The sequence below is a fragment of the Monopterus albus genome, unplaced genomic scaffold, assembly GCF_001952655.1.
Source record: "Monopterus albus unplaced genomic scaffold, M_albus_1.0 scaffold493.1, whole genome shotgun sequence".
NCBI classification, from domain to species: Eukaryota; Metazoa; Chordata; class Actinopteri; order Synbranchiformes; family Synbranchidae; genus Monopterus; species Monopterus albus.
This window is the reverse complement of record NW_018128373.1, coordinates 3,242-17,099: the sequence shown is the minus strand read 5'-3', so window position 1 is coordinate 17,099 and position 13,858 is coordinate 3,242. Positions and strand designations below refer to the sequence as shown.

Genomic DNA, 13,858 nt, shown 5'->3' with positions numbered 1-13,858 from the left:
CTCGGAGCATCATGGGAGTTGTAGTCCCGACAGCCAATTCCAGTTCGAGAAGGCGAGGCCTCACCAAAATACAACTCCCATCTCGACCCTCGCACGCCGAGCCCCGTCGTCCAATCTGAATATGTGGGAGGAGCGCGTCCGCCCACAAAAGGCACAGCTATCTCCCCGTATCTCCCCCTAAAAATATCAATTGTGCACGAAAAAAGGGAATACGCGTAAAACACAAACACTGGTGACGGTTTGTTTTCTGTGCACGACGGACGGCAACGAGGAGCCCCCGTGTAGCGATAGGAACGGCGGTGATAGGCAGGAGCAGCGAAGAGGGTGTTGTCCTGGTGCCTAAATGGAAGTGGGTGGGCCTCTACGGTCACACATTGCCAACTTCTCTCTGGATATCATTTTGACACAAGCTAATTTGGTCGTTTATGGACTGTCTTTCCACTGAGAGAGGCATACGACGGGGCTGTGAAAGGGCCGAGGGGCCGTGGACGGTTATTGTGTCCTCCGTTATTTCCGTTATTTTGGGCTGCTTGATTGTGCCTGCGATTGGCACCGCCCTTCCTGGCCGGTGGGTGGTTTCGTCAAGCGGGCAGATCCGCCACGGCCCAGCGCCGAACATATAGGCCGTCCTCCGCGTCTGTACCCGGCCGGCCTTCTACCGTGAACTACACCCTCTCCCTCTCGGTATATTAATGCGTTATGAGTGGTAGGTACCCTCCCCCACTCTGACAGATATGAGGATCCAAGCCCCTTTGATAGTCTATTGATGATGAGGTTACTGGTTTCTCCTCTGCTTTTATTGATAATCTTTGTTATGATATACCTGCATTATAATCAGATTTCACTTTCTCTCTATAGTGCCTACATAGTGTCTGCTTACCTTGGAACTTTGTACTATTCACAAATACTCATGTGATGGTATTACAACTGGAAATAATCTGACATCTTACTCTATTTTCATAGACTCGAAGAAGGAATCATCTGGAACTGAAGGAGGGAAAGCATCTAAAAAGGGGAAAAGTTCAGGCTCACAGGTACAAAAAAGAAATAGTTTGTAATAGTTCATCTCTTTTGCTTTGCCTGTAGGCCAAAAAATGTACTCCCTGGCCAGACACCTCTGGGGGCGTTTCTCTGGTGAATTCCACTTCCTGTTTCTGTGCAGCCCTGTTGAGAGCAAACCCTGAGCCTCATGAATAGGCTTATATGGCTGTCACACTTTAACCACTGTACTTTTGAATTGTCTGTCTGAATTAAGATCAAAATTATTAAATTCTGCATATGGATCTATTTTAAAGACTTGCAGCATTGGTATGTGGATCTACAACTACGAAATGCTTGTTTTTGGCTGCTTTTTACAGGTTAGAGATAATTTTCAGTCAGGCAGTTATGCTTAATTGGATCTTTTGTTGTTAAATATGTATGACAATCATTGCTGCTGTGGCATTTTCCACACTTCTGTAGTTCATACAGAACCTAGGCTGTTTCCGTGCAGTATTGAGAGGTGTATAGCTTTCAAAAATTTGCTTGCGACCTAGTTCCTTCAAAAGGGAGGAGAGAGAGAAGGCGGCATTTCTTCTAGTGTTCTGAGAAAAAAGAAATGTGGTTCTCACACGCCCACCCACTCACTTCCTGTAATACCGCCCACTTCCACTGACAGCTCTCTCTCTCTCTGTTTTTTTGTTTCTTTTTTCTGCACCATGTGTTTCCCCACCCCTTGCTCTTTTACTCTTTCTCTTCATCATTTCAAATTGTTCATTGTATGAGTGTGCATAATGACATCTGCCCATCCCTTCCCTTTGGCTTTTGTTTGTGTATGTATATGAGTTGAGTCTCTAACCTTGACTCACCTCTTCTCCTTCCCTGTCACTCCTGTTTAACCATTTCTCTCTCTGATCCACCCCTCTGTCCCTCTGACATCCTCTCTCCCACCGCCTCCTCCAGGATTCATCTCAGCCCTCTCCGCTGGCTCTGCTAGCGGCCACCTGCAGTAAGATCGGCGGGCAGGGGATAGTGGAGGGAGCCCAGGCGGGGGCCCAGCAGATCCAGCTCCAGGCTGGTCAGATCCAGCTCCAGCCAGGTCAGATCCACGGTCAGATAGTGGTGGACACAGCCGGGGGCCAGGCCCTGGTGCCCCAGCAGCTGGAACTGGTCCCAGCTCAGTTCACGGGGAACGGTTGGCAGATCATTACAGCTGCACCTACAATGGCCAAGGAGAACACCAATCAGCCTGTTGCTGTGACGGTGGCAACCACCTCGGCAAATGACAGCTCACCTGGTGGACGAAAGGTGAAGGAGGTAGGGGGACATAGTAGGCTGGAGCAAATAATTTTTTAAATTGTTTGTCAGTGTATGTCCTCTCAACTGGATTGCTGCTACTTTCCTGTTGCACAGGTGAAGGCAGTAGGTGGGACCAGCAGTGTTGTAGCCAATCAGCAGCAGCAGTTCCAGATCATCCAGGTTCAGAACTTGCCCAGTACTGGGGGTGGGGTCCAGTATCAAGTCATCCCTCATCTACAGACTGCAGATGGACAGCAGATCCATATCAGCCCAGCTCAGACAGCCCCCATTGGGGCTCTACCAGAGCAGGTTCAGCTCATCCAGAACCCGAGTTCAGGCCAGACGCAGGCCATTCTACAGCCAGCTGGCCAGCAGGCCATTCTAACAAGTACAGCCAATCAAACAGTCCCACTGCAGATCCGTCCTGCGCAGTCTTTCCCACTGCAGCTGCAGACTCTGCAAGGCACCCAGGCTCCTGTTATGACCACAGTACCCATAAACCTCGGTGGCATGACCCTGGCTCTACCTGTGATCAATAGCGTTGGAGGAGGTGGGGCTGTACAGCTTATCCAATCAGCAGATGGCACATTCTCTGTTGCCAATGGCAACCAGCTGGTGACAACAACAGTGTCTGGGCCGGCTCCTGCTACAGCATCAACTGGGTCAGTAACGACAGTAGCTGAAGGTGATAGCATCTCTGAAGGGGCACAAGTGGTTTCTGCTGGATCAGAGAGCGGACCAGCTGACACCCAAGTGCAGAGCAGTGAGGCGGACTCTCAAAGCCAGAATCAGGCCAATGGGCTGCAGAACCAGACAGATACAACAGGAACCATCCAACACGTGATTGTTGGCCAGGTGGGGCACCAGTTGGTGCAGCAGATTCAGCTGCAGCCCCAAACCCAAAGTCAGGGTCAGGCTCCAGGCCATCAGCAACCTCAGCACATTCAAACCCTCCAGCTGGCCCCAGGACAAACCCTGCAGCCTATCCAGGCCTTCCAGAATCCCGCCCAGGTCCTTATTCGCACCCCGACCCTATCACCGTCTGGGCAAATCACCTGGCAGACCCTGCAGCTGCCTGGTGGAGTCTCCCTGCAGGGGGGCCTTGGGACATCTGTTCCACAGCAGCTGACGCTGGCCCCGGTTGCTGGTGGGACGACAGTGGGGAGTGGAGGGCTGGTCTCCCTGAGTGGAGCTCCCCTGACTCTAAGTGCAGCCCAGATCAACCCAGGGTCAGGGGTACAGACAGTCAGCATTGCAGGACTGGGCACTGCTGGGGTTCAGGTGCAGGGCGTACCCCTCACCATTACTGGTCTACAGGGTAAGGACACACTAAGACCAACTGTGTGGATATAAATATATTGTGACTAATTACTGATCCATTCATTACCATAAATAAAAGAATGTTGTTGGATAGAGGGAGCAATATTAATTGTTGAGTTATGAACTTTTGAGAAAATATGAAGCACTAATGATTTTCTTGTTTCAGTCTTCCAGTCACTACTTGTGTGATTTATTTGCAGATCTTGTCCTTTTAGCGTTCTCTACAGTATTTTCTTCAGGCTACCACACAGAAAGTGCAACACTTATTTTGATTAGTACATTTACACAGTTTGTCATATTTATTCACCTTTCAGGTCAACCACAGGGTCAGGATGGGGTCAAAGTTCAGTCATCTCCAGTGACAGTCACTGTTGGCAATGTGGCATCAGGCTCATCAATGAGTCCGGACCAGTTGGGCTCCGTACAAAGTTCTTCAGATCAGGAGGGGCCGCCCAGTAAGAGGCTCCGTCGGGTTGCCTGCTCTTGTCCAAACTGCAGGGACGGAGAGGGAAGGTACATATGTATTAGAAACACGTAACGCATAGGTAACAGCAAAAACTAAGGTTAAAAATACAGTTATTGAGGAAGCAACCGGTCTGTCTCATTTTGAAGGGACATATATAGGGAAATCAAATTAAACTACAATTTAAAAAGCTGTACTAAAAAACAAGTTTCATGCAAAAACTCACAATGAAATAGATTTTTGGGCATCAAACTCTTTCTGGACTTCCTTAGTGGAGTCTTCACTTTTTCACAATACCTGCAGGTCTCACTGTAAAAACAAAATCAGGGGAAGTCAATTTGATTTTGGTTCTCCTTAAATTTAAGACTACTTGTGCTCATAAACCCATGTGTACATTTTTATGATTATCCCTAAATGACTGGTGACTGTCATGTCACTGTCGGACGACTGCTTTGACAGATGGACAGAACACAGTGCAGCTTGGATCCTAAAGTAATAGATCCAACCTCTCACCACTCAGCACTTCACATTGCAATGACAATCTGGCACCCAAAACATAGACTATTCAGAGACCAGGGAAACGTATTCCATTTTCTGCTAAGTGTGGCTCATAAAAAGATAATTATAAAACAGGGATTGTTTAAAGTGCATTCATTATAGTATCTGTTTTGGATATTGCTTCTGTGTTACAAAAACAAGTGATTCAAGTAGTGCTTTTTTATGATTTAACTGAAAATTATAACTAAACTTAAGGTGCTTTAGTGAAAAAAAGGTTGCTTTAAATCCTGAAGGCTTTTACAAAACACAGGCATACCCCTCCAGCTTACTTCTAACCTGAGTGTGTATTGTAGGAACAGCGGGGACCCCACAAAGAAGAAACAGCACATCTGTCACATGGAGGGCTGTGGGAAGGTCTATGGCAAGACGTCCCACCTGAGGGCCCACCTGCGCTGGCACACCGGTGAGAGGCCGTTTGTCTGTAACTGGATCTTCTGTGGCAAGAGGTTCACTAGGAGTGATGAGCTGCAGAGACACCGGAGAACACACACAGGTAGGAAAAACGTATGCAGGGGTGTAGACTGGTGCTGTGGCTCACGTTAGTCACATGGACAATGTTGGGCATTTTACTGAAGTTAAATCAGTACTGAATCCATCCTCCTTTCAAATCCCTTATTAAAATGATTCAGGTGGTCTGAGTTCCTCACATTCCGACTACTTCTCTCAGCCTCTTACCTCACTTATTTGTCTTTTCTCCTCTAGGAGAGAAGCGCTTTGAGTGCCCTGAATGCTCTAAGCGCTTCATGCGCAGCGACCACCTGTCCAAGCACATCAAGACCCACCAGAACAAGAAGGGCAGCGCTGCAGTGGCAATCATCACCACTGATGACATGGAGGAAGATGCGCCCGAGAGCCTGGGCACCGCCCCTCAGATTGTCGCTGTGGCGACCCTCACACGTGACTCTGACCCCACCACCTCTAACCACTTGGAGGAAGAGGAGGAAGAAGAGGAGGAGTTTGAATAGGTGACTAACACCTCTTTCTTCACAGAAGGCTGACTTCCTGTTTTTTGGGAGTTCTTGCAGGGACTTTTAGGGTGGATAATATTTCTTTTCTGTTTTTATATTTAAGTTTAGATCATTTAAAACATGTTCTCTCATGAAAAGGGACTCAAAAGAGACAGGATCATGTGATGAACAGAAAAATATAAACATCACAATCTAAAACAAATAAACTAACACATAACAAAAATTTAGCCTAAACCTACAAAAGATTAGTTTGGCTTTTATAAATCAATCTATAATAATTCCATGCACAATGGGGAAAGGAATGTAAGTAGTGTCTAGATTAGCACAAGACAGGGGGATCTGCTGAATCTAAACCATCCAACATTGAGACATTTCCCTAATCACAACAGAATCAAATTCTATGCACAAAGTTGTGTTCCTGTTTCATACCTGTCAGACAGTGCTGAAGGTTAATCATGGTACAGCATTGTTGCAGAGCAGTGACAAAGCAGGGACAGTCTTGGGATGGTGTGTATGCACGTGTGAGTATATGTGGCCTGAATGAATGCGTGTGCGTTTGTATTCCCACGCTGTCATGAAGAGGATCTACCTAATTTGAGTTTTATTCTTGGTTCAGGTTTAGTCCTCAGATCAGATTCAGGTGCTGATTCCTTCCAAGACCAGTCAACGGATAAACTGTTATTAAAGAAGAGAAGGGAGAAGTAGAAAAAAAGTAGAAAAAAAGCACATATGAAAAGATTTATAAAATAAAGCATTCCTATCGAGTCATAGTGGCCATTAGAAAAAAGGTTTCTATAGAGAAAAAAACAATCTAGCTTTCTACAACTTTGTGTAGTGAAAGCAATACTATAATGACAATCCTAGTGAAACCATGTTTACATTGTCAGGGGAAGTTTTCTGTTAATAAAACAAGCCAGTTCGCCCTAAGATTAATGAAAACATCTGAAAGCAGTGTTGTCCTCTGTCTTCAACATCACCGCTGTGACTACCATCAGATGGTAATCACAAAACCGTCGTTCCATCAACCTGCAGTCGCCATCAGATGGACATCGCAGGTAGATGGAACAACAGTTTCATCGCGTGGCTGCACTGTTAGTGATGTCGCTTTTCACATCTTCCTCTGCGCTGGTGAGGACCCCTCTCCACCTCTAAACCTGATACATGACCAATGTACCACAGTTGCCTTAACACAAGCTGTTGTACAGAGGGAACTTCAGAGTTGGGGGGTGACACGGAGAGCACACCACAGCACAGGGAGGTGAAGGGAGACGGCGATACAAGCTGAGGGTGGGCACGGGTCGGGCAATTTAGCTATGTGGATATTTGAGATGTTTTCTGGTGGTGTTGCTCTGTCTTAGTTCAGTGCGTACATTATTTTAAAATTAAAAGATATGTTTATATTATTGAATATATCAGTTCTTTTAAAAAGCCCCCCTCAAGTATGTTAACACACAGGACCCCACTGTGTATGGCTAATTTATTATTTATCTTTGATTTGTAATGTTTGCCTTTTGCTGGACTTGGTATTTGTGTGCGTTCATTCTGAGGTTGTGTACAGCATGTTTCAGTTTTTTGCCGTAGTGCTGCTTCTCTCTTTGTGCTTCTGTTCTTTTTTTTTTTTTTTACCTCCGACTACGGCTGTTAATTTCTTCTCCTTTGCGCCATAACGTGTTTTTGGAGAAAAATAAATAAAAAAAGAAGACACCTAAAAAAAAAAAGTTAACATTGTTAAAGCTGAAAACGTTGATACCAAACAAAATAGATGTTTTTGGTAATGTTTTGTGTGACAACCAACTTTTTTTTTCTTTGATATTTTGTAGTGACATCTCATTTGTAAATCTTTTTCTAAAGATGTTTGTTCGCCTCCATGACATTTGATAATGGGTTTTTGCCAGGTTAGCCTTAAAGGCTCCAGTTAATTGATATTTTTAAAACTGGTTTGTAAAAACGTGTTATGTCAATAAAAAAAAAAAGAAAAAAACTTCAAGCTGGAAAAAAATGCTTTGCCTGCATAACACTTGACAATAAAGTGATTAAAACCGTCTTAAAGGTCCTCTCTGATGCTCTGGTATTTGTTTGTATCGATCAGATGAAAATTGAAAACAAAAAAATCACAACAATGAAGCAAAAGCAAACTGATGCCACGGTGATCTATTACCACTCACTACTAACACACACACACACACACACACGTGTGTAAACTGAGGTATGCATGTGAATGGATAATGAAAAACCTACTTCAGAAAACACGATCAACAAAACAGCCCAACTGAAACTGAGCAATGAGCTGAGTGCGACCTGAGAGTTCACCAGCACTTGTTCACATACTGTACCTTTGACATGTCACTCCTCTACAAAATCACCTACAGTAAATGTACACCAAAGTAAAAAGGAGAGTGAACTCTCAAAACATTCAAGGGACAGATTTTTGATGTTTTGTCTCTATTATAGTAGATTTTGATAAGGAAAAATAAATCAATAAGACCTCTGAATACAGGTGTTCATCCCTGGGACTGTATAAAGGTTTATCACCCGTCTGTTGATTTGTATCAACAAAGTAATCTTGAGTGTATACCCCTAAAACAGATAATTAAGATAGTTAATGGGATAAAAGCAGCACCAGGCTATTATAGTATAATTTTCTATTTTTACACTCACTACACTATAAGGAAAATCCATTGACCTCAAGCTGACCCCTGACTGTGCTGTGACCACTGGACTACCTGGTCATTACAGGGGACTGGCTCTCCAGGTGACCTAGACTTGATTTTGCTCATTTGGGGAAATGCGACCAGGTACACAGCAATTACACCCACATTTGTCTTATCCTGATGCAGCATAAAAGGTGTGCACAGCTGCACTAAATGTACAATGTTAGACTTCATTTTCCTCCATAAATACATGTGTATTGTGGACATCAGTGACAGCGGACACAATCACTCAACAAATAAAATCCTGCAGGAATATTTATATACAGAAACATGGAAAATCATTAGATAATACTATTCTTTATTAACATTTACAGTGAATTGACAAGAATGCTTTATCACTTTTAGACAACTAGCCGGTATAAAAGGCTTCTTTTGCATCTTTAACACAGAAAATAGTAACATTTGTTCTACAGAACATCAAAAGTAAAAATATTCAACTCAAAATTGAGTACTGGCTTAAAAACATAAAAAAAGAGCCTAGTATGTATACAGGCTTAAATCAGGTTACAGTATATAAAACATATAAAACAGTGTATGTACCTTGTCTCAAGGTCCTTTTGTTTCTCTAGTTAGATAAAATACCTACCTAAATCTAAACAAGTGCGTTAAAATGAGTTAAACAGTACTCTGCAGCACTAGAACGTCCTCCAGGCCCGAGCTGTACGAGCAGTTTGTCCTCTCTGACCAATACTCTGGACTTTACTGCAGCTCCTTCCGAAGGCTGCAATGGAGAAACAAAACAAGTCTTGAGCTCTGTCTGGTTTCAGAATAGCTCTCGGTAGGGCTAGCACTAATGATTAGGGATGGGACGGTATGATTTTTTTTTTTTCTCAATACGACTCAATGTACAATATGGTGGTTACAATTCAATCTAAGCACAATACAACTCAACATTCAATGACAACAATGTATGACTAGCTGGGGAATACTTGCACTTTATTCCTCTTTTTTTCCCTTTTCTAGCACTGGTTTGATTACGTAAAGAACCAGATATATTGACTTACTTGACCGCACGATATATATCCCTAGACTAAACGATACATATTGTGACAATTTTTAATCACGATATACTGAATGTCAATATATTGTGCCATCCCTACTAATGAACATTGTTGTTCTTGATCTGTCAATAATTGTTCTGACTTTAGCACTAGGGTGATTCTACCCCAGCCTGAAACATTAAAATGTGCCATGAAAATTAGGCAATGTACCTCTCCAAGTACTCGTGGACATTATCGTGGCCGTTGTAGCGGGCTAATGTTACCAGGATGCCAGTGGCACAGCGCCCCTCCTTCTTACGACACAGACTGCAGTTACACATCCCCCGGCAGATGGGACATGACCACTCCTGCAAAGAAGACGTCCAAACTTAAAGTGGGTGACCAACAGTGTTCTTACTTGACATAAGGAAATAGTTCAGTTGAAATGTCCCTTATACACTCAAGTCAATTTTCACATCACTTGTCTTTCATGTTTCTGGGATTTAAACCCCTGAGTTCATATAAAATAGAGTTGAGCTCAAATTTGTACAAATGTTCAAATTCTTCTTTAAACTGCTTCTTTGCTGATGATGATGATTATGATGATGATAGGCATTGCATTTCCCTGTGATATAAAAATGTAATCAATATGCTTTGTAATGTGTTAACCTCCGTTAGCACAACAGCTACTCGCTCCGTCTGCTTAGTTTCACTTGGTAACTGAACGTTGCACAAAATAAAGTGATGAAAAGATTTTCAAACATTATCCTGAGCTCCTAGGAACAAAACAAGGTCAGTTGTTTTCAAACACCAGCTAACATGCTATTATTAGCAGTGAATAATGCTTAAAAAAAAATCCCCTTTTGTAAAACAACTGTTTGTGTCTGTATGTTTACTATTACTTCTGGTTTGGACAAAGTGCCTTTACTTTACAGTCTGCATCTTTTTTTTCCTTGGATTTTCCAGTAATTAAGTTTGCTGTAAGTTGCTCTTTGCTTTATCTGTTCATCTGCGTGTTGGTTCCCACTTTACTTAGTTCAGCTTGTATTTAAAACAAATGACCAGATTGCGGTTGCAGGCCACCTCCAAACAGTCGAGCTGCAGTTTACATGCATGTCACTCATATCTAGTGAAGACTTAAAGATATCAAGTGTATTTTTTTGACAAAATGGAAGTTATCACTATATTGACATGCATGATTCTAGTGACTCATTTCCAGAGAGAAACGTGCTGTCTTCACTTAGCGAGTATGTCAGGTTTGATGACCTTTGGTTTTCTTCACTGGTGTCTGTTCAATCTTGGAAGACACCACATCCACCTCAACTTTATCAAATCCAGCGTGAGAGAAAAAGAAAATGTTTTCCACATGTGTATTAACACTGACCGGGTCAAGCAGCACAGTGCGTACATCCTCTCCATAGCGGTTCTTCAGGCAAGGCCCACAGAACTGACCTTTGTGCCCCACACAGAAACCACTTCGACACACTGTCTTGGTGTCCAGAGTCTTCTGTCTGCACTGGTGACACGAGCTGCCCTGGAAAAAAAAGAAACACACACACAGTAAAGAGCCCTAGCAAACCTGCCGGTATGGTATGGTAGCAGCAACTCTAAGTAGGCAACTCTCTGACGTGACTGACGTTCTCTTTGTCCCAGATCTTGTCTTTGCTGCGGTATGCTATGTTGTCCAGGTCTTCCTTGGTGATCTCGTCGACTGACTTTATATACTGTCTCCTTCTGGAAACGTAGCCCTTCTTCCTCTGTCTCTCCCTGACATGGTCCTCGGCCACCTGTCCAATGACAACTGATAGACTGTAGATACGACTGAGAGCACACAAACAGGATACTGCTATGAAGCCAATAATGTATGTGCGTGCGTGTGTGTAACATAAACGTCAGCACGCTGTGTCAAGTGTTTGTGCATGTCGTACCTCCACCAGTTTCCTCATGTCTACAGTACTGGGGCTTCTACGTGTGATTGGCTCGCTCTTTTCCTCCACTCCAAAGTTCACAGGAGGACGAGCTTTACGGGACGGGTTCCTCCTCTCTGACCCTGTCTGTGATTCAAACTTGCGTTTCCATGGCACTGCTTTCTCTGGTGTTTGCTTCTTCTTCTTCTACAGCAACACAAAAACATTTAAAAAAAACTATTAGTTTTACAAAGCTTACTTGTTACAAATGTAGGTAACGCAACCTTTATGATTATTAATGTTTAATGAATGGTTCATCTCCAGCTGAATGCATGTTAGTTTTCCTGTTATAGGCTTGTGAGATACTGGTGCATGTACTCACTTGAGGGGTGGTGGGCAGAGCCAGGTCAGCCATGGTGCTCAGATCAGCAAACAGCTTAGCCAGCTAGGCAACAGAAAGGACAAGTGTCGAGTGACATGTGACAACAAAGAGACTGGTATCATTTTATTACACAGGTCACACAGTTTGCAAGAATATGGAGAAAACACAAAGGGTTGCAAGGGTTTGTTACCATGGCCTTGTTTTCCTGGATGTTCTTGTCTCGTCTCCTTAGACTCGGAGACAGGACCTCGTCTTTGTCTTCTCCCTCTGTCTCCTCCTCTTCCTCATCCTCCTCCTGCTGCTTCTGCTGCTGCTTTGTCTTCGTCCGTCCTCTGACTCCCCGTGGAGGATGAGTTTCTTTCACCGGCTTGGTGACATTTTTCCCTTGTGGATGAGACCATTTTTTGGGAGTAGTTAGACCTTTCATGGGAAACCTGAGGAACAAGATTAAAGCATAATTATTTTTCAACCACTGGAGGATGGTTGAATGAAGACAAATGTCTTTAAATAATCATGTGGGCAAGAAGGCAGATACACTGGAAGAGTAAAACTAAATCTATGTCCAAATCATAAATGCTGCCCTCCTCACCCCCAACCATGCAAATACATCAGATTCTTCATGTTTGTGGCACTAAAGGAAAATAAATGATGGGTGCCATTCAAATATGGTACAAGGGTAAAATGCATTTGTGCTGCAACAACCTATGAATCCGGGTGTTTCTGGTACAGCTGATCAAATAGGATCAGTTTTCCAAAAGAAAAAAAAAAGCAGCTCTTCCTTTGCTTATTTACTGAGTTACACACACACACACACACACGCACACACCTCAGGGCCACTAAAAGACTCCTCCTTTTTGGTGGGGAGACCTCCTCAGCATCAGAGCAGAGGCCTGTGTCTACGTCACTGTCCTTCTCCGAGTCCACCACCTGGAGAAAACCAGAGAGACAAAGCTTGCAGGCTGCTGCTTTGCCTGCAATATCACACACAATGCGATCAAATAATATAGCCAACAACAGATGTTTCATACCTTGGTCTTCAACCCTTTTTTAAAACATCCTTCCTCATCCTCACTGAATCCTTCAAACTCCTCCTCACTGTCTGACTGGCTGAATAGATGAGCAAGCTCAGCAGTGATAAACTTGGATTTGAAACATGGAGCCTGTTGGCAGACATATTATGCATCATATTAAAACTTGGCAGAATAGATGACATGTTTCATATGTAGACCTTATCTTCACAACCCAGAGTTAGAAGTATGAATTCAACTGATTAAGGCTGATTTATGTAATATTAATGACTGTGACAACAATGCACTTCCTGTATTGTGTAAATTACAGCCACGAGAGCTTTCTGGGCCATTCATTGATCAGATCATACAAGAGCTACTAAAAACAAAAAGTTAAGCAACAGAACCATTTCTATGATCAATTTTCAAACTCTATAGATAAGCATAAACCCATCAGCAGGCATTCTTGGACACCAAGTGAAAACTGTGAACAATGACTTCTGTTTAGCTGCGTCACTACGTAGCATGCCACACCACAGGAGTAGAACCCGGCTGTCAATGAAGTAAACATGTTTTCCTGAGTTTCCATTAGCAAACACCAAACTAAACCAAAGGACTTCCTTATCACCTCAGGCATGTGCAACCTCCCAGCCACACCATGACAGGGCCATTTAAGACTAATGACAAAGTGAAGTGGAAAAGGAACCAACACAACCTTTACTTCCTTTGTTTGGGACCAACACACCCCAGTGCTGTTGTGCATAACACATTTTCCTTCACATATTAAGGAACCAACACAACCTTTACTTCCTTTGGTTGGGACCCAACACACCCCAGTGCTGTTATGCATAACACATTTTCTTGTACTTTGACCCAATTAAAGCCCACTAGGTACTAATGTTTTGAAGCGGCAGATGCACAGTTTGGGTGGGCATATTTATTGAAGGTGATCAAATGACATTACTATACAAAGTAAGGTTATATTTCCTTAGTTCAATATTATAAATATTTATTTTGCATTTGAGGTGAGATTTTGCTGGGTTAAAAGTAGTGTCCAAACCATTACAGACCAGCCATTGTATTTAAACTGATTTTACAGCAAAAAAAGAACTCATACATTTTTCTGTAGCTGACATTATAAACAAGTCTTCATTTCAAATCATTATCAGTAGTTATCAAAAAGCTAGGGGAAAATATATCAAGCTAACAAACCAATGTTTAAGTGTGCTTATTTTAAGCTAATAAAGAGGGCCTAGGGTCTTCAGGACCAAAACAGAATAGGCCT

At 43.2% G+C, this 13,858-nt stretch overlaps 2 protein-coding genes across 2 annotated transcripts in view; one reads left to right on the top strand and one right to left on the bottom strand.

The window, feature by feature from the left end:
- sp4 (sp4 transcription factor) lies at positions 1-7,629 on the top strand. Its single transcript, XM_020587998.1, has 7 exons — positions 1-706; positions 964-1,034; positions 1,942-2,295; positions 2,392-3,595; positions 3,912-4,110; positions 4,912-5,111; positions 5,321-7,629. The coding sequence occupies exons 1-7, from the start codon at positions 700-702 to the stop codon at positions 5,581-5,583; spliced, it is 2,298 nt and encodes a 765-aa protein (XP_020443654.1). The 5' UTR covers positions 1-699; the 3' UTR covers positions 5,584-7,629.
- A 949-nt stretch (positions 7,630-8,578) lies between these two features.
- cdca7b (cell division cycle associated 7b) overlaps positions 8,579-13,858 on the bottom strand; it is a 6,114-nt gene continuing 834 nt past the window's right edge. Inside the window, exons 2-10 of the mRNA XM_020587989.1 lie at positions 12,595-12,726; positions 12,393-12,493; positions 11,757-12,000; positions 11,567-11,629; positions 11,206-11,391; positions 10,915-11,064; positions 10,662-10,811; positions 9,509-9,645; positions 8,579-9,018 (exon numbers count right to left, since the gene is read on the bottom strand). Of these exons, the coding sequence (XP_020443645.1) occupies positions 8,997-9,018; positions 9,509-9,645; positions 10,662-10,811; positions 10,915-11,064; positions 11,206-11,391; positions 11,567-11,629; positions 11,757-12,000; positions 12,393-12,493; positions 12,595-12,726 (1,185 nt within the window). The 3' untranslated portion in view covers positions 8,579-8,996. The remainder of the gene's footprint in view (positions 9,019-9,508; positions 9,646-10,661; positions 10,812-10,914; positions 11,065-11,205; positions 11,392-11,566; positions 11,630-11,756; positions 12,001-12,392; positions 12,494-12,594; positions 12,727-13,858) is intronic.